This window comes from Thunnus thynnus, chromosome 23 (assembly GCF_963924715.1).
Source record: "Thunnus thynnus chromosome 23, fThuThy2.1, whole genome shotgun sequence".
Taxonomy (NCBI): domain Eukaryota; kingdom Metazoa; phylum Chordata; class Actinopteri; order Scombriformes; family Scombridae; genus Thunnus; species Thunnus thynnus.
Genome location: NC_089539.1, coordinates 16,795,167 through 16,817,002, shown reverse-complemented (window position 1 = coordinate 16,817,002; position 21,836 = coordinate 16,795,167). Strand labels below are relative to the sequence as shown.

The following is a 21,836-nucleotide window of genomic DNA, read 5'->3' as shown; positions in this document are numbered from 1 at the left end:
CTTATTCAACATGAGTAAAACAAGCCACGTATTATAAAACAAACTTTATTAAACAGTGTGTGTGTAGAGCAACGTTATGTTTGAACATAAATAAATTTAGTAAGCCAGTCAGAAGATTCTGCAAGTCAGTTTGTAGAAGCACAATTCATTGATGACACAGGTAGAAAGAGAAGGTAACACAGTGTGCAGTTTACCAGTAGAGGGCACTGCTGCATCATTACTGCAAGTAAAATGTGTTGCTCATTGGTATGTAGAGTTTATAGTCTGACAAACCTTTAATTTTAATCCCATTTGTTCAACATGAGATTTACAATGATGTTCTGCTAGATTTGAAAGCGTGTGACTTCAGTAGTATTTAATAAGTGCTTAATTCAGTCACAGTACTATATTGGAATGTTGGAATGCAATAAAAACATTTGTACAAATAAATTCATGTTATACCTCCATTCAGTTAAATGTTACTGTTCTTTTAACTGTATCAAACTTCACCAACCTTTATCAAACATGTAAAAGTTACAAATTACCTTTTGGCTCTTGACATTCTTGGCACTTAGACCCTCATAGACATTCACTAATGACCACATAAGAAAGCTCTTCAAACCTCCAAAAAAAAAAGTTATTTTGGCAGCTATTGGTATTTTATCATGTATGTAAAAGCTACCATGCACTATCAAATAGGCTGTATAAATCTTGACAGTCAACTTGCTGCACAAAATAGGCACCCTTCTTAGCAAGTCCTCGATGTAACCCTTGTGTGACCAGACTGTCTTTTATAAATCAATAGTTTCGCTGCAGATGCTCAAAGCATCAATTTGTCTGCAAACACTGATGAACTCCTCCTGCACTGATCGGTCTGCGTCAGATGACATGTCGAGGTCCAGGCTTTCCTGTGATGCCGCACCCAGTGTATGATAGTTTCTCTGTGGGTCAGTGGAACCCTGATGGCCAGAGGAAGCCTCATGGCCCAAGCCCCCCTGCTGTAGAAGCTGCCGAGCATGTCTCTCTGGGCTCGGGCACAGGATCAGTGATGAGCCCCCTAGAGAGGCTCGGTACAGGGAACAAGAGGAAGAACTGCCCCTCCAACGTTCAGGAGATGAACAGCTGGAGGAGGAGGACAGGGAGGGAGATGGTGGAGCGCCTACAACAGGATCTCCTTGAGATTTAGCGCAAGAGGATTGGGGTTTAGAGGCCATCTCTACACAGGAAGAGGTCCGATAAAGGCCAGGGTCAGCTGAGAGAGGATCACAGAGGCCATTGCTGGGAAGTGCACAGTGGTTGTTTATGGATAGATCACTGCAGCGAATAGGCCTGGCAGGGCTGAAGAGGCTCATGGGAAAGAGGGCTTCACTGAAGAGCGCCTCATCTATGCTGCGACGCAGGTTGATGGGTGAAGGTGGCCGCAGGTCAGTAGTGGAGTCACTGGTAAAGGAGGATCCACCTGATGGCTCTCCGCCTCCTCCGTCCTCAGGTTTTTCTGAACCCTGTGTGTCCAAATCCAAGTCCAGGTCTCTGTAGGCCAAGGCCCGGTTGCTGTGGTACAGGAGATCCAGTCCATTTAGACTGCGACCAAGCCTCTCATCCATCAGAGTATAAAGAGGAAGGCTCTCTGTCTCTCCAAGCCCAACGGTGTCAACGATGGCGAGCTTCTCCTGCTGGCTAAGGGTCCACTGGTAGCTCCCAGGCAGGATTGGCGATTTGGACGCCAACAGTTCAGTCCAGCAGCTTCCAGCAGCTGGAAGGTGGTCAGAGCAGTAGACAGGTTGTGCAACCACCAAGGCTAAGGTGAGACAAACCCCTAGCTCACACAGTCTGCAGCTAAACTGAAAAGCCCACCAGGGCCAAGGGTGGAAGACCTCCTCTCCACCAGCAACACCCATAGCATTGAGTATTGCATATAGCTGCAGTCCTGCGCAGGCTAAACAAAACAGTGCTGAAAGACAAACGGTTACAGCTGCACGGTCCCAGTCCCGGCTCTCAGCAAAGGGACAACGGTTGTATCGCTCAGCAGGTGTTGGAGACGTGTTATTCAGGTGGTAGATGTGCTTCGAGTCTGCCCTCACATAGATGTAGAACACAAAATAGGCAGTAGACAGAAATGTTGCCAGAACTACAAAGGCTCCACGGGAGATCAGTGAAAGAAAGAGGCAAAGGGGAGGCTTTTGCTGGTAGAACTTCTGTAATGTCACCGGACCGAATGCAGCAGCAAAGTGCAGGACAACCAGGCAGGCCAGGAAACAGGGTCTCTGGAAGGCTGAGTAAGAGAGCTGCATTCTTGAGCGCATGGAAAGGAGAAGGAAAACCAAGCCAAAAGCTGCAGTCAGGCAGGGAAATGGTGCCTCATAGAGCATCAGTGAGGCCTCGGTGGAGGGTAAGCGGTCCTGGTGACCGTAGGCATCATACAGGAGCAAGAAAGATCTGGTACTACCAGCAGCTAGTAGAAACAGGCTAACCAGAGCAAAGTAGCCACAACCAGATGGACATCGCAGAGGCAAGCAGAGCAGGTTGAGCGCTGAGGCCAGCGTCAGCATCGCAAAGACGCAACCGGCGCCATAAACATGTGCCTCCCAGGCCAGGCCCCAGGCTGCCATGGCACTGTTCCAGTCAGTGTACAAGGGCACCAACATGGGTGGAGCTGGGATCAGAAAGGGGTTGCTCGAGTGGTTCATGACAGTGGTGTTTTGTGTGGGCTTGATGGTAGAGGTTGTGGGGTCCCAGGTGTCAGAGAGGTTGCAGATCCCAGAACGTTCTTTATTGCAGTCAGGAAGGAAGGTGACGTCGCTGTCCACTGGGTCCGTCATCCAGTCTTCAGTGTACAGAGGAATATGTGGAGTCTCTGGAGTAATGCCTAAAAAGAAAGCAGAATTTCAGTCCTATCGTGATTACAGATAGATATTTAAATAGTAGCTGAAAAGGAAGAGAACAAGAAAATCAAAGGGAACAAACTGGCTCACATCCAGGATGGTGAAAGCGTGCTTTCCTCTTAATGTGCTAATCCTGTTTAAAAGCTTGTAAGAAGGCAACTTCAAACTGGGCTGGCGTGTGTGCATGTGTGAGATCAGCCCACTCAGAACCACAAAGCAAGTTTCTCTTGGATTACGTAAACCATCTTGAGTTTCCATGCGAGAGCAGTTAATTATGATTGTGTTAGACATGTTTTAGCACTGTGGAGGAAAGGACTGCCTCTAAGTGGTCTAGCTTTGGAAATTAAGAGGTAACCATGTATATATGTGTTTGCATGAACATTACCGAGACACCTGCAAAGCTCATCTACGTCGTACTTGTTTGTGCAGTTCAATTATTGGGGGACAACTTGAATGGGATGTAGCACGAGTCTCTTCACACAGTATAATGCCTCACAGATGAGCAAAAAGACAAACATTTCTTTCAGTTCCTAGTCTGCACATCGGCGAGCTTCACATCATGGAGCTTGTTCTTTTTTCCATAAAACATAACCGTCACCGTGTGCGTGCTATCTTTTCACCACAGAAAAAAACATATTGAGACCTTTAGTCTAATAATGGCAGCTTCAAAACCTTGCCACAGAAAAAGTAGTCAAATGTAGGGAAAAAAAGAGAAGCAGCCTCTAATTGCATCTCTGTCATTTGCACACATACGGGCTCATCAGTCATTTTGCTGCAGGCTTATCAGAGACAATCACTCCTCCATAAAGAACCGGGCGCTTTAATAGACCACAGAGACAGGGACATATGAAAGTGTAGTAAATCTCACAGCAGGCAAGTTTAGTGCTGTATGCGCTCATGACAACATTTAGCATTAATTTTGTGTTGTGTGGTTTTTTTGTGTAAAATGTGGTTAAATATAGCCAAAAGCATTGCAGGGAATTTAAACACATCTAGCGAAGCCTGGGGAATACATTATATCTGGTGGTACTGTTATGTGCCACTTTAAGAACTTTAATGTGCAGACGTCAGCACCACAAAACCCCTAAATCGTTGCCTATAGATTGAAGATATCTTATTCATTTCCTAAATAAAACTAAAAGCGGAACTCATGTGGTTTAACATTTTTGTTTCAAGTCCTTCTCATCTGCCTTTTTAATGAACTTTTATAGGTTGCATTCTTGCGTTTCCTATCCTTGTATTTCCTATCCCACCCTGTCCTGGCCTCATAATTTGCTCTTTTGTTTATGATTTCCTTTCAACACCCACTTCAACACCCACAAAAAGGGGAAACTCCCATAGGTGGGTTTGTTATTTTTAAACTGGGACAGTTTTCTATTGGAAACGATTCTCTTTGACTGCCCTGAATTTTACAAGTCTCATACCCATGCTTCATGTTTTCTGCTTCAGCTGCTCTCTGCCTGTTTTTCCAGTTGTACAGATCCAATGCATGGCAAGACGGTGCAGTGTCCATTATGTTAAACATGTGTAGGTCTGCAGCTCTAGGTGGAGAGTGAAATGGTTGTGTCTGCTTTTAGTGCTCTAACATTACCGTGATGATGCTAAGATGCAAACAGCCTGAAGCCCTTTTCACTTGGATTCATGTCAGCTGCGCAATTTGTGTCAGTTTGTGTTTATACTGGGCTGTATATAGGTGAATTTGCAGGAGTTTGTACGGCTGACACTTGCTGTACTGAAGTACCTCTTTGTGAGCAAAGTCATGCTCTCTCTCTCTGCCTCAGATCCTCATGAGTGACAGAAGATTTTCACAAGTGGTTACGCATAAGCTTTAGCACTTCCCTGCCGCCTGCCAGTTGTTGACAAAGTCTTTATCATTTTTCCTCGTTCGTCTCCTGACCCCAGAGCTGAATCATTGTCCCAGGTTGTAATGAAAACGTCAAGCTCGAGGAAATATGACCCCACCGCCAACTGCCAGTGCATCTCTCAGCACGACACAGCAGTTTTATTTCATTAGAGTTGTCTTTTGATGCTTCACAGCATCCTCAACAGGAACAGGATGAAAAACACAGATCGATGAGTTTTTGAGAGGCTTTTTTTTTGCACTGATGCACTGTTTTTTAATTAAGCCCTGATGTATCTTTTGTAGCAAAACGAATGCTGTCAAGATGCCTCCCTTATGCATCCCTCTCATTATGATCTTTCATAATTGTACTCAACTATATTAGTAATATTATATATAATTAGCTGTGTGAGCATCAGTCAGTGCATTCAGATATGTCACACATTCACACACTGCTGCAGTTCTGTCAGGAAAGTACAAGCTGTGCAGCCATTAAGTCAGTTTAGCAAATGGATTAAACATCCTGTTCCATACTGATGTTTAATATGACAAGTGGGAGCCACTGAATTTCACATCCAGTGATTGATTTAGCATCACAGCAATGCCAAAGGAGTCTGGAAATCCCATAACAAATGTTTTTATTTGAAATAGTGCTGAAAAATATGATGTCAAATACGTTGACTGACAGAAAAATAATCAAGTAAAAGTAAAAAGTAATTTACCAAGTAAAAATAGCAAATATTTGATGGTTTTAGCTTTTCAAATGTGACAGTTTGCCGCTTTTTCTCTGTTCTATATCATTGTAAATTCAATATCTTTGACTCTGGGAACTTGTGAAGGACATATTTCAATATGTTTTTACATCCTATGGACTAAACACTAAGCTAATTTCTCAAAATTGTTCAAAAAATAATAAATAGTTGCAGCCCTACATTGCAATAATAAGGGGACTACTTAGGATATTAGTCCAGTTCAGTATAAATTGCAGGAAAGCTATCTCTTTGATACTCTGGTGTTATATCGGGAAAATAAGGAAGAGCTACAGTATGTTGAATCATGTTTAAAATGATGCCATTAGCTGCTTTAAATAAGGATATTAACTATGTCAGTGTTCAGATATGACTGCACTGACGATGTCATACTATCATAACAGACTGTAACTGTGTGGGAAATGTGGCTGGAGCGTAAGACAAACACGCAGCTGCAGGCATTTTGAATGTGGGGACCAGTGATAAAGTAGGTGGAGTTCAGTACATTGTTATCCCAATGACTTGTCTGTCCGTTTGTTTGCTTTCCAGGGCGATGGTGATGATTTGGATGCCACTAAGTCAGGCAGAGTGGGAAAAATGAGACTGGGAGTTGAATTAGTGCCATGTTTTGTTGCCTCGCTCATGACGATTAATGTCACATCTGAGCTGCCGAGCCCGGCCGAGCGGCCTGGACAAGGTTTGGTATGTGGTGGCTGCAGTACAAGGATGGATCAGAGCGTTATGTTCCGCCGCATGCTGCTCGGTCATCTGACACATTCCTGTGGGAACAAGTCTCTCATGCTAGGGACAGTTACACATTTACAGCAGACGGACACAGACTGAAAACAATGTCCTCTGTGGACACCAACTGAGAGGTTATTTGAACTCATTTAATCTTTTAAAGACTTGGAGATGGAGTTCCACACAAGTACAGCTGAGTCCTTATGGGAATGTCAATTATTCAGGTACTGGGTTAAAATTTTGACCTAAATTAACGGCACTAAATTAAGTTAATGTTGTAAAAATTCTCAGGGAATCATGAATGTCTGTACCAACTTATTTATTTTTAGTCTGTACTGACCATCTGACAAATTGTACATCAACATGACAATATCCCACATTCTTTCACAATGCCTACAGTATATGTACAGTAATGATTACAGTCACTATTACTGTAGATGTCTGGTTTGGTAAAAATCAGAAGAATTGCGGATCCTGGGCAGATCCTAGATCCTGTCTTGAGACAATTCAGTCAATTATTAATACAAAGCGATTCCACACATTCCAAAAGATAAATGAGCAGTAATAAGCTGAAAATGAACAAACCCATATAAGACGCTGTGCTTCACAGATCATTTCTTGTGAGGAGAATTTTCATTTAGGTCTCAGTGGAAACACTATTAGTGCTCAGAGGCTATTTATTTCTTCATTTATTTGGGTTTTGCTAATAAATCTTGAAAGGCCTGACCTAAGGCACCTTAAATCAGGTGAGGTAATGAAGGTGAGGGATTCCTCTGATGTTACAAAGACCACGACCCCACACTCATCTTTAATTGGCTACGTGTTGATGCTGCATCGTGAAACTGAGGACTCCATTTAGTTTTCCCCTGATTGCTTTCATTTTCAATTTGGCTCACCTCAGTAAAAGCAATTTAGTGGGAGCTCATGGAGAAGTTAGATGGCGCATACTGAGGAGGAGCCACTTGTGTGTGTTGGGGCCCGCGAGGCTGAGGTTTGATCTTATTCCTAAACAGCTGCAGTTTGTGCAAAAACACCTGCTCCAGCAAATAAGAAAGCCTATATGATGATTGCAAATTTGTTTATGTGCAGCTGATATTTTCAATAACAGATTTTCGCTACGGGGACGACACCTTTATATGGCAGACAGAGTAATAACACTTAAGTTTCACTCACTCACTCACTCACTCACTCGTGACAAACCAAACTAGTGAGCCCCATGGCATCCCGTCATCAGCAAGTGGCACATTTGACAAATCTATTTTTGAAAATCACTTGACAACATTTGCTATTCTGGGCGAGGCAATGTGGGTTACATCTGCTCCTGTGAACTGGGCAACATGTGAAATGTGAAACCTATTTTAATTTCATGTCTTTCAAGTTATACATCTATGAGGTTTTGTCCGTTGATATTCCACATATTCAATTATATACAGATTTATAGGGATTATATACATCTGATAATAATAATAATAATGATATTTATAGATTCACAAATCTATTAAAAGAGCCAGTTGACATTTCTATCATGTCCTCATGGATAAAAAACCCAAAACAGGAAAAATATTCACACTTTTTAAAAATGTATTGAAACTACCGTGTGCAGTAACTCTACTTTAAGTGTTCGGTTGTCATTGGCTAGTCTTAATCAATAGCGGTATGTCTTTTCAGTTTTTTAAAGGCAGGTATTATCGCCAGATCAATGAATACTTATCTGAGAAGCAGAACAGTGAAATATTTGTTTATCAGGTGGGCATTGTTCCCTATCTTTCCTGTTCTCTGAAGTTCACAGCTTGAATGAGCAGATTTCTCCTCCCTTTGGAAGCAATTAATGGCTTCAGGCAAAGGATGCAGGGTAATTGTTTCTCCTCGTCTTTTGACAGATTTACTTACAGACTACGGGATGGCTTCTGGAAGTACAGCATGCAGTCATTTTAGTTGCCTTCGTAACAGTATGACAGTGTGAATACATGCTTGAAAGCCATGGGATTTTGAAGTTAGTCGCAGTGTTTGTTTACATCTTAACGGATGTGTTTGCTCACCTGTGCTCTGTGGCAAGGATGTTGTTAGCAGCTTAGTGTATGGCGTGGAAACGTCTGCCAACTTCGTGTCACCATCCCCGTCTGCAGCTGAAGGAACCACACCTTCTTCATCCTCATCCGCCTTATCTTCTTTAGCTGGCAGCTCTGGGAAGACACAGGCAATTTAACCTCCAAGCGATCTCAAAGCGATCAGGAATACAGTTTAAATTACACAACACTGCAGCTCCAAAGAAGTCTAAGAAAAACAGATTAACAAATCTGGAGCCTGCCAACAAGAGAGTTTAACCCTCTCTTTCTTGTGCTCACATCTGAGACTTCACACTGCAAAAAACGCAGAAGGACTGTATTTCTTAACCCAGTTCTGTCAAATGGATCGGCCTATCATCCACTTAGTTGTAGCCAGTCATCCATAACACAGTAGTCTGGCCCTCTGTAGTCTAATTACATTGACATCCCGATGTGTGTGTGCTTGTTTATGAGTGTGTGTGCTTGGGTGTGTCCGCCCTGGTCTATCATGAACCAGGACCTCTTGTTCAACTGTCTTTATGAAATGCCTTTTCTTTTCTTGTTTACCTCCACAGTTGAGGTAAACAAGAAAAGGCATATCAGCACATAGAACACATAGAGAGAGAAAGAGATAAAGAAAGTAAGAGACAGAGAGAATGCGAGAGTAATGCCTGCATGATTGAATAGCATGACAGAGCCACATCATTTTGTTTTCCCTTTGGTACACTCACAAAATATGTTTTCACAGTCAACCCTTTGGACTGGAATTGTGTGCTTTACAACACAGTACAGTACTTATAAATGAATGATGAACTAGCTGAGAGTCAGGACAATTTTCAGGAAGTGATCCTGTTGGGAAAAACCGATGAGCTAACTGTGATGAAGCGTGAGATACCAGGTACAGAGTAAATCTGTAACTTCAGAATTAATATTAATAAAAGATAGCAAGGCATGGGGCTTGGGGGGGGGGGATAATGAGTTACAAAGAAATCATAACAGCTACGGGGTAAAGTAAGCTACTATCTTATAATCTAGGTCATGTACACAGTGCTCGCTTTAATTGTACGTTTAAAAAGTCTCTAAAGCAAAACCTTTTTTGTCACTTTATTGCACTGTTGACCTCCAGACAGCTGGAGATTTGTCCAAAAGGAGAGGGAGAGTAATGACAACTGTGTGCACACCTGCACAAATATACTGAAGCTGTTATTAAAGCCACTAGTCTTCATAAGCATATTTCAAGGTGAGATTAAGTCAGAGGCCTGCGACTCTTGTTTTTTTCTTTTTTTTTTTGCCTTAAAGTCTGAAGTCAAGTCTGTCATTCAATGTGATAATCAGGCTAGAACTGTTCAAAACTGTTCAAAAGTTAGACTCACAACCTTAAAATTTTGAGTGTGTACAAATTTGTAATTTTATTCAAAAAGGAGAAGTATGTACCTTATCTGAACAAAAGATTACTAATTGGTAGAACCGTGTGTAGTTTGAAAACCTGGGATTCGAAATTTAGCATTTTTTTTAAAGTCAGTATCTTTTGTGAAAACTTGTTTTTTCCCAAAACCCCAAAACCCTGAAAGTTGAGTTCTGACAGAGTCTGAATTAAAACTCTCAATGCTTTTGTTTCACAGTGTGTTGTAATTAACATGTTTGTTAAGTGTATCGAGTGACTTGGACGGAGACACTGGAAACCGCAGCCGGATCATTTCACTGCAGCATCTCAGATACACAGTTCAGACACACTGTGGTGTTGGATTTAATTACCACGGCTAACGAGATCTGTCACAAATGAGACATAAGGACAATTAACATATGCACTCACTCACTCACTCATATCCAAATAGTGGGACTCATCTCTTTAGTACATCACAAGCAAAATTACTGATGACCAGCTATTTACACAGACTCTGCTGACAGAGCAAAATGAAAAGCAGAAAGGGATGAGAGAAGAAGGTGTGTGTGGACTATCTACATTTTACTTCTTGAACAACTTCTACATTAGTGCTGAATTCACATTTTAAGTGTCTACTTAATTAGTACATACATTAGTCCATACATAATTTCCTTCAGCCTTTCTTCACATGCACATAGGATGAAAATGTAGTTTTGATCGTGAGATCTAGTCTAATTTGAATTTTAAATATCACCCACAGCGGGTAAAAATATAGCAATGACGGCCATTTTTGGTGTGGTATATGTTATTAAAATGTAGTAGAAATGTGGAGTGTTTCAGAAGCTCCTCATTATCTTCAGCTACTAGATAAAATCATAGATAATGTTGCCGTCCATTACACTCTGCTTTATCTACGTAAGCCCTGAGTGAGTTTGTGAAAGAAGGCATGTGTGGGTTTGTTGCAGAGTGTGTGAATAGCAGTGCTCATAATCAGATGCATTAAAATAGGATATCATGACTGAGATACCTCATCTTGAGTTAATGTACTTGCACAAAATTGCATCACATTGCTCCTGTTTTGGCTCATTTTCAAGATGGTTACTAAGGGATTTGTGGCATTTTCTGAACCCCATTATACTCTTATGTCTTGCTTTAACAGCAGTCTGAATAAAGGGCAGGAGTAATCCTGATTGTTCTATAATTATAGATTTGCATCAGTCAGGTCTTTTCCTGTGGTTCATTCAGCCTGAGAGCTGTGGGTCAAATCTTAAAAACAAACTGCCCTAATCCATCCAGTTTTTTAAAACTCACAGATTCAGAGTGGATAAAGGAGTTATTATGAGAGGATTATCATAATATTAAAGTCATCACAGTCTTCTTTTTTTTTTTGCATTATTGTCCTTTTTTCATTTAAATTCTATACAAGGGCATCATTTATTCATGTCACATACTGTGTGCGTAAAAACTATTTCCATAATCAATTAAACTGTCAATGGCTACAATTTAGCTGTTTGGTACAGCGCTTATCACAGACACAATATATCCTTGCAGGTATTAATGGAGTGTGTTATGGGTCTAGTGTCACCACAGTCTATTAGTGCAGCATACAGTAATGGAAAAGATGGGAGGAGGGGAAAGAAGGTGCAGGATAAAGGAAAGCTTTTTGCAAGAAATATTACAGCCACAGCTATCTGGGATGCTTTAGAAAACCTATATTTTCAACCCCCATACCTCACCATCCTCAACCCCGGTTCTTTTTTCCCTCCTTTTTCTGCTTTCTCCTCTCATAATTGCCCTTGCTATCGGATGTCAGAGTGTCCCTTCGTAGAGAATGTGACACAGATGCAGAGCATTGCTGTTTTGTTTTTTTTGTTGTTGTCGTTTTTTACCTCTTAGCCTCCTCAAGGGCAATAGCACATAGCAAATCTTCTCTAAATCAATGGAAACCCAGCCATTTCCCATTTGTGAAGGTGTTTCACAACTCCAGTAGTGAAATGATTCACCCTGTGCAGCTTTAAAGTAAATTACAGCACACAGATGCAACATTCACATTAGGATAATGTATGATAATGCAGGGGTGCCGCGCTCTCATTTTCATATTAGTCTCCTCCTGTGTCCTTTGGCAAGGTGTTGTTTAAACACTGCAAGACTCTGGTGAATACTACACTAGTCTGACTTCAAGGGTACATAAATGCACTTTTTTTTCTGTTAGCTTTCCATCCTTCTTGGACAACCACAAGCTTCTCTCATCCCTGTCAAGACATTTTATCTTTCAAAGCAGCCATGGCTGACATGTCTGTCCATAGCACAAAATGACAGGGATTTGTGTTTGTACAGAGGCAAAAAGATTTCAAAAAAGGGGGGAGGGAGGAGACTAAATGGCAAGAAGCATGTTCAGCATCCATGAACAGCGACTGGCGGGCGGATGGTCCCACAGGAGAGGTGGTGGTTTTGCTGAGTGTGCGCTTGGAATACTGATACAAGGCCACAGCAGCCTTCCCCGTCCAGGGCCAAGCCCCCTCCTCTTTATGCCGCCACACGGTGCACAACCGAAAACAAGTGTAGACACAACACCAGGTGACACAGACAAAACACTACACCAGTTCGTGCACAGGCAGCGTAAAACATGGCATGGGAGAGGTAAGATCTGGAATGGTTGCACGCCAACACTGCAAACGCAAAAACACATTGACTGTGTCCAAAAGTGTCTGAATTCTGAACGTGAGATTTATTTCTGACTTCATATAAGAAAAATATAATATGGGAGAAAGCTAATATGATTTTGTATATTAAGAAACAGAGGTGATGACTAATGTAAAAAAAGGCATTAATTTATGAATCTATTGTAGTAAGCAACTAAAAATATACAACACAATTTTCAAGTTAAATAAAAGTTTTAAAATAATTGGATTAAGAAACATTTAACATGTACTGTACTTTGGCATTAGTACAGTAAATATTATATATGATTCCAAATATATTGCAGAAAAGGGGTAATAATAATAAACATATTATATACCATAATTAGTATGTTGGGATTAATTGCCTTACAATAATAGTTTTAGCCTACTTGCTTGTGTATTTATTTATTTACTAAAATAAATGTTGATTGCAAAATTACATTTATACTTTTGTTGTGTGGACAGCATGAAAATATGGAAACTAATGCACAAACAGAATATCATTGTGTCGTACTCATGCAGTAGTACCATATGTATGTATCCACCAAACCATCAAGGTTTCATAAGATGGACGCTGAGCCTCCCTGGCTGTGAATAATCAAGTCATCATTCTCTGGCCAAGCCTTTGACCCTACATGATGAATGTGTCTGTACTTGGAGGAGGATCTTCTTCTGAAGACTCATTAAGCATACAGACACCAGACTGCCACCAGTATTGGGGGATGGGCCAGGGAAGGAAGGAGGTATTGCCTCTATGTTGTATCAAAGTCTCTTAGAAACCCACCAGCTACCAGTAGCTGTTTTAGCTCATCATTTTTCTCTTTTCATGCACTGTGGAGAACAAAACCACCACTAAGCAGCATTCAATCAAATACTCTTTCCTTCCATTCACTGAGGTAATGGCTTATGCAATATTGAAGTAGAGTTGCAGCTTGAAAACTCGTTACAGACTCTTAAAGGGATATTTCAGACTTTTTTTTACATTAGGTGTTATGAATTACTCACTGGTGGTGATTGTGAAATTCAAAATGAATTTAGGGAATGGGTGAGGCCAGTAAACAACAATGCATCACTCAAAAAAAGGTTTCAACCACCCACAACTGACTGCACAACAAATTCTGATGCTTTATTCTCCTGTCAGACTTACTGTGTCATAAAACTATTTTGTTGAATAGTCTGTGAGAATCAAGTATTGGAAAGATGTTTCATTCTGTTGTAGTGTGTTGTTTATACATGTTTTGGTTGTTCTATCCTGGATTACCTTGGATTTCTGTAAGATGCCATGTTACTGGGATTAATTTCTCCACAGGATCAGTAGCCAGAGCTAATGTACATGCCTTAAAACCACCACTAAGTAAAACATCTGAAATATACCTTTAAGATACTTTCTCCAAGCTAAATATGCATAAATTCCAACATATAATTCATTAATGTGGTCATGTTAATGTCGATTCCAGACTTGTACTTAATGAGTGTTGACAGGGTTTCAACATGATCTGGATTTTTGCAAATGTCCGACCTTTGACTATTTACCATGTCAGAAATGTCATCAATCAAGCTGAACTGTCTGTCTTTTGACAGCCATCTATTGAACACTTAAGACCTGCCTGCAGATGATTGATCACATCTATTGAGTCAATCCAGCCACTATTGATTGTTTAACTTTTGCTTACCTTCTGTTATTGGGAAGTTAACCTTTTGGCTCTGAGTTGTGCTTGTTATGGATACTGGCAGTAGTTCGTCATCGATCCCCATGGTAGTGGTGATTACCCCCAGCTGTTCCTCCATGGACCTCGATCTGGCCTCAGAGAAGCCCCAGTCAGTCTCACTTTGAGTGGGGTGCATTTTTACCATTGTGGCCGCTTCAGTACTCAAACTAACAGTGGAGTCCTGTGGTGTTGTGACAAATGTGGTTTGTGGGGACATGGGGGAAGTAACAGGTCCTAGAGGGTGTCTGGTCAGTGTGGTCTCCACCAGTCCTGGGTTTGTTGTTGTGGTTTGGGCCACTGCCCACGTCAAGGCAGTGGGAACTGTAGTTTCTGGTGCGATTGTCGAAGGGATCTTTTCTGAAAATTCTTCCGTTTCCTCTTTATCAGTGTGTTCCTCTGGGAGGTGTTGTGCAGTGGTACCCATGCTGGGTTTGGCTGCTTGTGTAGAGCCCTGTGGTGAGTGGGTATGTGTTGCATTTTGTTCAGGAGCGCTTGTGCTCGTGGGACTGTTGGTGAACACAGTGTTTCCGATAGAACTGCTTGTGGGAGAGTAGGAGTCTGAAACAAGAGTATCATTGTCGCTCTGCGCTATGCTGCTGCGTGGAGAATCTGATGTCCCTGTGGGAAGTGATTCTGTCCTTATCTTTGTTACACTGGTTAGCAGCCCCTGAGTCGAAGTGGTGGGTGGTTCAGAGGCTTCAAAAATGCTCCCTTCCCCCGAACCCGAGTGGTCTCGCAAGTGATCGATTGGTTCTGTCAGCCCTTCGGTGGTTGTGGTCAACACAGTAGTCTTGTCGTTATTCTCCGAGGAATAAAAGGGGATATGGAATGGCAGTGAGGGAAGGGGCGGGAGTTTTGGCAGAGACGGAGTCCACCAGTAAGAGCTCTGCTTATTTTCAGGTGGATTTTCTCTTGATGGCGTCGGTCCCCAGAGGGCCTCTTCGTCAGCCAGAGCCTGCCTGTGAAGTAGCAAAAGACACCAGAAGCAGAGCGCAAAGGTCTGGTGGAGGCGAAGCATCCTGTCGACAGTGGTGTACGAATCGGTCACATGTTGTTCTCCATTCTTCAGCTCTCTGAGGCGGGTTTAGCTGGTTTTCCAGCAAAATGGCCTAGAAAACAAGAACACACAGGACACTGAGTGACACACTTTCAGTCCATTCTTGCACAGCTAAGTTTGAGTTGACAAAAACTTGGTGGGATTCGCATCTGTTGATTTTTCTTTTCATCGAACATTTCTGGAAGGCTAAGCCTCAGTTTCTCAGAGTGTGACCTGCTTTTCAGCTGTTTTTTTTTTTTTCAGACTGTAAAGTGAATCAAGTTTACCACCCATTACAAGCGACTGCCGAAGTTAGCAAGCTGAAAATATGTCACCCACCACAAATCACAACAAGAACTTAAATATTACGGACACCCCACAATTAGTGGTGTCCTGTTAGATGTGGTGGTCAGTATTTATGTCATGCTGTTGCTCACATGCATACTGTGTCACAGTTGTTGGGCGGCTACACGGACTGACCAATTAGGGAAAGAACCTTCTATGCATATGTATTCTACTCAGCGAGGAGTGGTCAAGAAATAAAGTGTGTGTTTGTGTGTGTGTGAGTAGGGTTGGGGGAGGTTAGTGAAGAATTAGGGTCTGGCTTTCCAGCACAAGAATAGAGGGACCTCTTTTTCTTTTGTGGAGCACTGAGTGGTTCAAAGTCACTAGCCTGTTGCCTCAGTGAAAAGACTAGGGAACCAAAGGAATTTCCCCTGTGAGAACAACAACCTGTATGCTTTAGTTGTACTTAACTCCCCCGTTGGCTCCCCCTCCTCCTTTGGCCTTGCTCTCTTTCAATCTCAGATTTATTTTGTCTTTAAAGCAGAGGGAGAAAGATCTGTTTGTGCGAGAGTGACAAAAAAAAACACCAATATTCACAGAAAACCGCAATCACAGTGAAGTTCTCTCCAGCTTCTCTGTCATGCTCTCATTCTCTTTATGAATGTTATTTCCCTGTTTTTCTTCACTGTCAGCCTTTGTTCATGTCTCTGACAAGTTTATATACGACTCACTTTTTTCTCAAATCCACACCAGTACTCTCCACTCTCTCGAGTTCTTTTCTCTTTTCTTTCATGCACACACACACACGAGATCAATCAGCCACTGCCATAAGAGTCTCAGTCTTGTTCTCACTGATCAGGAGAGCAGGGACTTCACCTGCTATCTCCCCCTCTGTGCCTGCCTGGAGGGATAGAACCAGCCTGGATACACAGTTAGATGCTGAGATATGAAGACTCACTACGAAGGGGGGTCAAACATAGAGCTTCCCACACACTCCCTCGTTTTAGCATTTTGACTGAACAGCACGAAATCAGTTTCCAATGAGGTGAGGTTGTTTTTAGATGTCTGTTTGTTCAAGCTTGCGTCAACCAACCCACACAAAGTCACATTTCATGCGTGCAGAGATATGATTCTAGATTAATTTAAATCTGACTCTGCATGTTAGCGCAATTCGGTGCTTGTTCGCCCACATGTACTATTCTGTCGCAGGTACACACACCCACACAGATACACTTTTTTGGCTTCTTCAAGACATTTTGCCAGCAATTTCTAAAGGTTTATAGAAAGGCCAATAAACTATTTAATGCTGCCTTTAAAGTATAAGATGGCTTGCTGTGGAATCAAGTTCATTTTATTATCTGTAGAAGCGTTCAATTAGTTGTTAAGCTTGGGGCAAATTATCTCTAACTCCTGATTGCCTTTTTGTACATTTGACGCATAACTGATCAATTATTTAGACAGCGGGGAATATGTATAATTTATTTTGGCTAACATTACCCCACAGTATCACATTTGCTCAGTATCACCTGGTGTGGTAAAAGGAAACTCACGTAGAGCTCAAAATGCTTACTTTATAGGATATTTCCCTTTATCTTTGATTGTAGAATCACTTAATCAGAATGATTTTGTGTACTGTAGGTATGGGTCACTAAGGCTTTCTTTCTAATATTTCCTTATTATGAAAACATCACCACGTGTGCAGTTCTGTGCAGAACTGAGTGCATACTAAGCTGTTCTTTTCAATTACCTAGGCAAGTAGAAGACTTTCCATTCCTACGTTGTCTGATTTGACACAAGTAATATAGCAGATGGTATTTTGTTGATGGCTGACTCATCTTGGCATGGCACTCATGCAAGAGTATTTTCTTAAAGATAGATGTTTTTAGTTTTAAGTCTTCGGTCTTCCACCTCCAGAAAAGTGAAGGTAGAATTCACTGCAGCTCCGTCTTGGACATAAAATTACAATTGACTACAATTTTAAAGCCCTGATGAAGGATTTGTAAAAGTTTATTATGCAACTATTTCCATATACTAAGTTAAGATAAGCTATATTCCTAGATCCCATTGTATCTCCCAATACACTATGATTTTGCTTCATTTTGGAGACTTTTTTTTTAACTGACTGTTTTTGGCCACTCAGGGGCAGCAGAATCAAGCCATAAACACAACAATGGCACATTATCAACTTTTATGTTGACATGGGGAACATGTTAGCAAACAGTTGCTTATTTACACATTAAACATTATCATTCAATTGCAGTTGTGCTTATGGCCACCTTAATATAAGTCTAATAGTCACTCTCCTTTTAGCTCTGTTTTGGTCTCCACTAACTCCTGAGCTATATATATGGCTCTTAACTGTTAAATTCCCTATTATATTCACCCACTAGCTGCTAACTTTGTCTGTCTGCAGTTTGGTGCTGGACAACTAGCCTACAGTCAGTATTTAGAGCGTTTCTGTGGAAAACAGCTGCCTGCTAGGGTTTAAAAAAAAAAAAATGCAGATGAGAGGGATGAAACAGTTGAGTCACGAGCTGTAAAACCAAAACAGTGAACTAAAAGATGCTATAAAGAGAGCTGCAGAGTTGGTTTATAGTTTTCTGCGGTTCATCTCTACGAACGACCCCTTTCACATACAAGTAGTCATGTGATCCATTTAATGATATAAAAATGCTGCTTTAAATACTTAAAATGTAAAGAAAACAGTTGTAGTTTTCTGAGCGATGCAGAACCAGTGTTTAGCCATCACAAACTCTCATAAACTCTGTCCAGAACTTACCCAATTTCATTAGTAGAAAAGTTAAAAATTTGAAACAAATAAGCAAACTAATTGATCAGCAGCCATGTAGCCACCAATCAATCTAAAAACCACACCGCTTGTGCTTTACTATAATTGGAGATAGAGGTCTTTAACTTGTCACCACTTGTCACCACATCAAATACATGGCTGCTAGTAAAGGCATTGTCTGGTTTGACAGGCAGCAGAGCAAGTGGAAAGGAACTATAAAAAGTGTGTGTGGGGAATTTATAAGTCCCCTCTATTATTTTGCTGGCGTTTTGTCTCACTGCTCCTGACAAAGACAAAGAAAGAGAGGCAGAAAAGAAGGGCAGAGAGCAAAAGACAAGGGCAGTAAAGTAAAGGGAGAGAGGCACCATATTGACATGCAGTTGTGGCATTCTTAGTCCGGGAGAGTAAACTCTGAGGCAGTCTGCCTAATGCCCATCTTAGTTTGTTGCCAGAGCCTCTTTTATTAACTCTGTAAACAGACTCCTGTCTTTCAGATTGGTCTCTGTGTGTGTGTGTCCCCACTCTCTCCTCTCTTCTCTCAGGACCGTCAGCCATCTTGATCTCAATCGGCTTTCAACCTGCTGTACTGTATTTCTCTATGGAAATTTCTCTATTCTAAATTAATCTGATAGCAGCATCACAGCTTTACAGGCCCCTCTGTGATCACTTTGGTGCTAATAATAAGGCCACTGTAGTAAAGCGTTTGAGAGAGAAAGATGAAGAGAGAAGTACAGTATTTTAATAATGAACGTAAGGAGAGGGGAAGATAAAAGAAAGCTGTAAAAGGAGAAGTGAAAGAGAAATGTGGTGACTGAATTAGAGGTGTGTATCCTTCCTGAGTGATTGAAATGGAGAGGCTCTACACCAAGGGGTGTCACAAATGGAGACAAATTGACTGTCTCCAATGTCATTACGTTTTAACAAACCTGCTATAAGCACGGCAAGGCCTGAGGATCAATGACATAGTCCGGTATAATGGAGTAATTTACCTCCCTGCAAATGGCTACTGTTATGGGTCACAGTGGTTGTTTTTTTTTCTGACTCTGCTGTGTGGGTGTGCATATTTACAAGCACTAGTTTTCACCCTGCCATATTTCCATGGTTATATGTAGGTGCACTTGTATCTGAGTGTGTATTTACATGTGCATCCTCCCACGTGCTGCTGAAGGCTTGTATTTTCGATCGCAGCTCTTTAACATCATAGCCTCTATCTCCCATCTAAGGAGTCAACTTATGGCTTTTTCCTGCTGTCCTCCCCTGACTTTGACGCTACAAGGGGGATGTCAATACTGCACAGATTCAATCTGACTGGCCGCTTTAAGCCAGCAGGGATTTATTCTGCGTAAAGCAGCACATTCAAAGAGCTTTATAAAGTGTTAGAGCACTTAACGTCTGTCTATCTATCAATCAATGTTGGTGTCATTAATGGTCATAGCAAATTATCTTCAGTTATCTTCAGTCATCTAGTTAAGATGCACATTAAGAACGACACAAATTAAAATTAAAATCTGAGTGTGTATGATTATTCTTGGTAAGGTGGTAAATGTTCTCACATCACTCTGACTGAACCAAAACAGGAGAGTTAAACCAAAACAGTGAGCTCAAAGAAGCTATAAAGCTCCATAGAGCTGAGTGAAACTAGTTCTCTGGGATTTCATCACTACATGCAACCTCTGTCACAGACCAATTTCAAGCTGATCCTCATAACGTTTTACATCCCGTAGCTAAATTGTGAGCTGTGACATAGCTTGTACAAGTCTGTGAAACAGATAGAAATGGTATGGCCAGCTGCAGGTCGATAGTTCCTGGGCATTATTGACCATAATGAGAGCAGCTCTCATGTCCGAGAATAACCAAATGCCCTGGTCATGTGTCCACAAGAGCAGCATCACAGGCAGGACTCCAACAGGTTACGTACTATCCTGCATTACAACCCAGCAGCATTCAGCGTGCTATTTACAAACAAGATTAATGCCAAGCTATTCTAATCTGTGGTGTTTCCTCTGGTGATGCAATCTTACAATTCCAATGTCCCCATGCAGAATTTCTCTTTGACTTTCAAGTTAGTAGTAACAGCCTCTGGAGTTGTGTTTTTTTTTCTCCTGAAAAATCCTGTTTATTTCTGCAGATGTCAATGTTCTTATTTCTCAAATTTGTTTGGTTCCACAAACATCTTCCATGCCTCTTTTTCTCCACCTCTTTACTACCCCACTTTGACCACTCGTGAAACATATTCTACATCCTTGAGAGTGACATTAATTGTGCCGGGCTAATGCTTGTGTTAGCCTCCAGAGCTGATGAATGCAGTGAACCTGACGATTATAAAGGACACTCTCGAACACAGGCGTTCCACCGGCTGCCTTTGCCATGGTGACAGCTGAAGCCAAAGACGTCTCGCTAATCCCTTGGATTTGAGCACCTATTGGACTCCGCTGTTCTGCTTTTAGGAGTGTGTTGCACACACATGCAAATGCCTAGTCACACACACTCACACACACAACCCAATCCATGTTTGCATCTGCTTAAACAGGCATGCATGCATAATTCTGTACATCCCTCTGCAGTAGACATGTATAACATAGCTAATCTAAACCAGATATTCATAACATTCGTACATGGTCATAGATACTTAGCTGTACTCAGATGACACACTGACAAACACATAAAACACACCCACCAACATATACACATTGATGTTTGCCTATAGATTTACCCCTGAATGATTCCCTCTGATCTCCTTAAGCCTGATTGTAATTAGTATCACTGCACCCAGATCAACCACAAGCCCTCTTACATGTGTTAGTAGGAAGGGAATACAGTATATATGTGTGTGTGTGTGTGTGTGTGTGTGTGTGTGTGTGTGTGTGTGTGCGTGCGTGTGTTTACCTATAGCTACATCTAGAGTGCCTGTCTCAGCGTGTCACAGCATGCATATGGGAGTCAGACCCACACATCCCTATTCCATGATATAGACCTAATGATTAAAACACACATGTAGAGAGACAGGGAGAAAGGTAGAGAAATGTGTACAGGCAGATGAAAACATGTCAGCTGCTTACCTACAGATGTGAGGAATAAGATGGAGAATCCACAGCCGGCGGTGTGTGAGTGTGTGTGCTGCAGGAGAGACTGTCTTTCTGAGCCAGTGTAGGTTCGTCTGTGTGGAATTGAGTTCCAGTCTCCCTCCCTCACTCTACGCTCTCTCTTCCTCCCTCTCTCTCTCTCTCTCTCTCCCTCTCCCTCTCTCTCTCTCTCTCTCTCTCTCTCTCTCCCTCTGTTTTTCCCTATCTCTCTCGCTCACTGCATCAGTAGTCCACTGTGTGGCTCCCATCACAATGCCTGTGGTCACACCTCACTGAGCAAATTGTTCATTAGCGGAGATCACCCAGCGCCGCGGACACTGGGAAGCAGAGTTGGGCAGACTATGCAAACACACATGCTGAAAATTACATGCACAGCTTTACAACACCTGTATGTGCAGACGTACACAAGCAGAAAGCTGGTCAAATTTGAATGGAGCTGTTTTCAAGCACTATATTTAGACAGAGAATGACTAATGTTATGCTAATGTTGACTCACCCACCACCCAATAGAGGCAAAACTTATGTTCATATTATGTCAAGCTTTAAAGGATAATTGGGGTTCATTACAATTTTGGTCTCATTTTTTGTAATTTTGGTCACCATTTCTATTAGTTATGATAACATTGCACCAACC

General features: G+C 41.7%; 1 protein-coding gene across 2 annotated transcripts; it reads right to left on the bottom strand.

Moving 5' to 3' along the window:
- Window positions 1-29: 29 nt before the first annotated feature.
- On the bottom strand, window positions 30-21,298 carry prrt4b (proline rich transmembrane protein 4b). 2 transcript variants are annotated; one of them, XM_067582298.1, is made up of 4 exons: window positions 21,179-21,298; window positions 13,975-15,119; window positions 8,231-8,374; window positions 30-2,845 (listed from the first exon to the last, which is right to left on the bottom strand). In XM_067582298.1, exons 2-4 carry the CDS (start codon window positions 15,026-15,028, stop codon window positions 771-773), a joined length of 3,273 nt encoding a protein of 1,090 aa, XP_067438399.1. In that variant the 5' UTR covers window positions 15,029-15,119; window positions 21,179-21,298; the 3' UTR covers window positions 30-770. The 2 variants fall into 2 exon arrangements, with proteins under 2 accessions (XP_067438399.1, XP_067438400.1); XM_067582299.1 differs by having other exon boundaries at window positions 21,183-21,285.
- Window positions 21,299-21,836: the final 538 nt, after the last annotated feature.

Excerpts from the sequence above, each read along its gene's own strand:
- prrt4b (XM_067582298.1), bottom strand. The coding sequence starts at position 15,028 with ATGCTTCGCCTCCACCAGACCTTTGCGCTCTGCTTCTGGTGTCTTTTG. Across the intron at positions 8,375-13,974 it reads TAACTTCCCAATAACAGAAG|AGCTGCCAGCTAAAGAAGAT; the intron begins GTAAGCAAAAGT and ends GTGTCTTCCCAG. Across the intron at positions 2,846-8,230 it reads ATCCTTGCCACAGAGCACAG|GCATTACTCCAGAGACTCCA; the intron begins GTGAGCAAACAC and ends CTTTCTTTTTAG.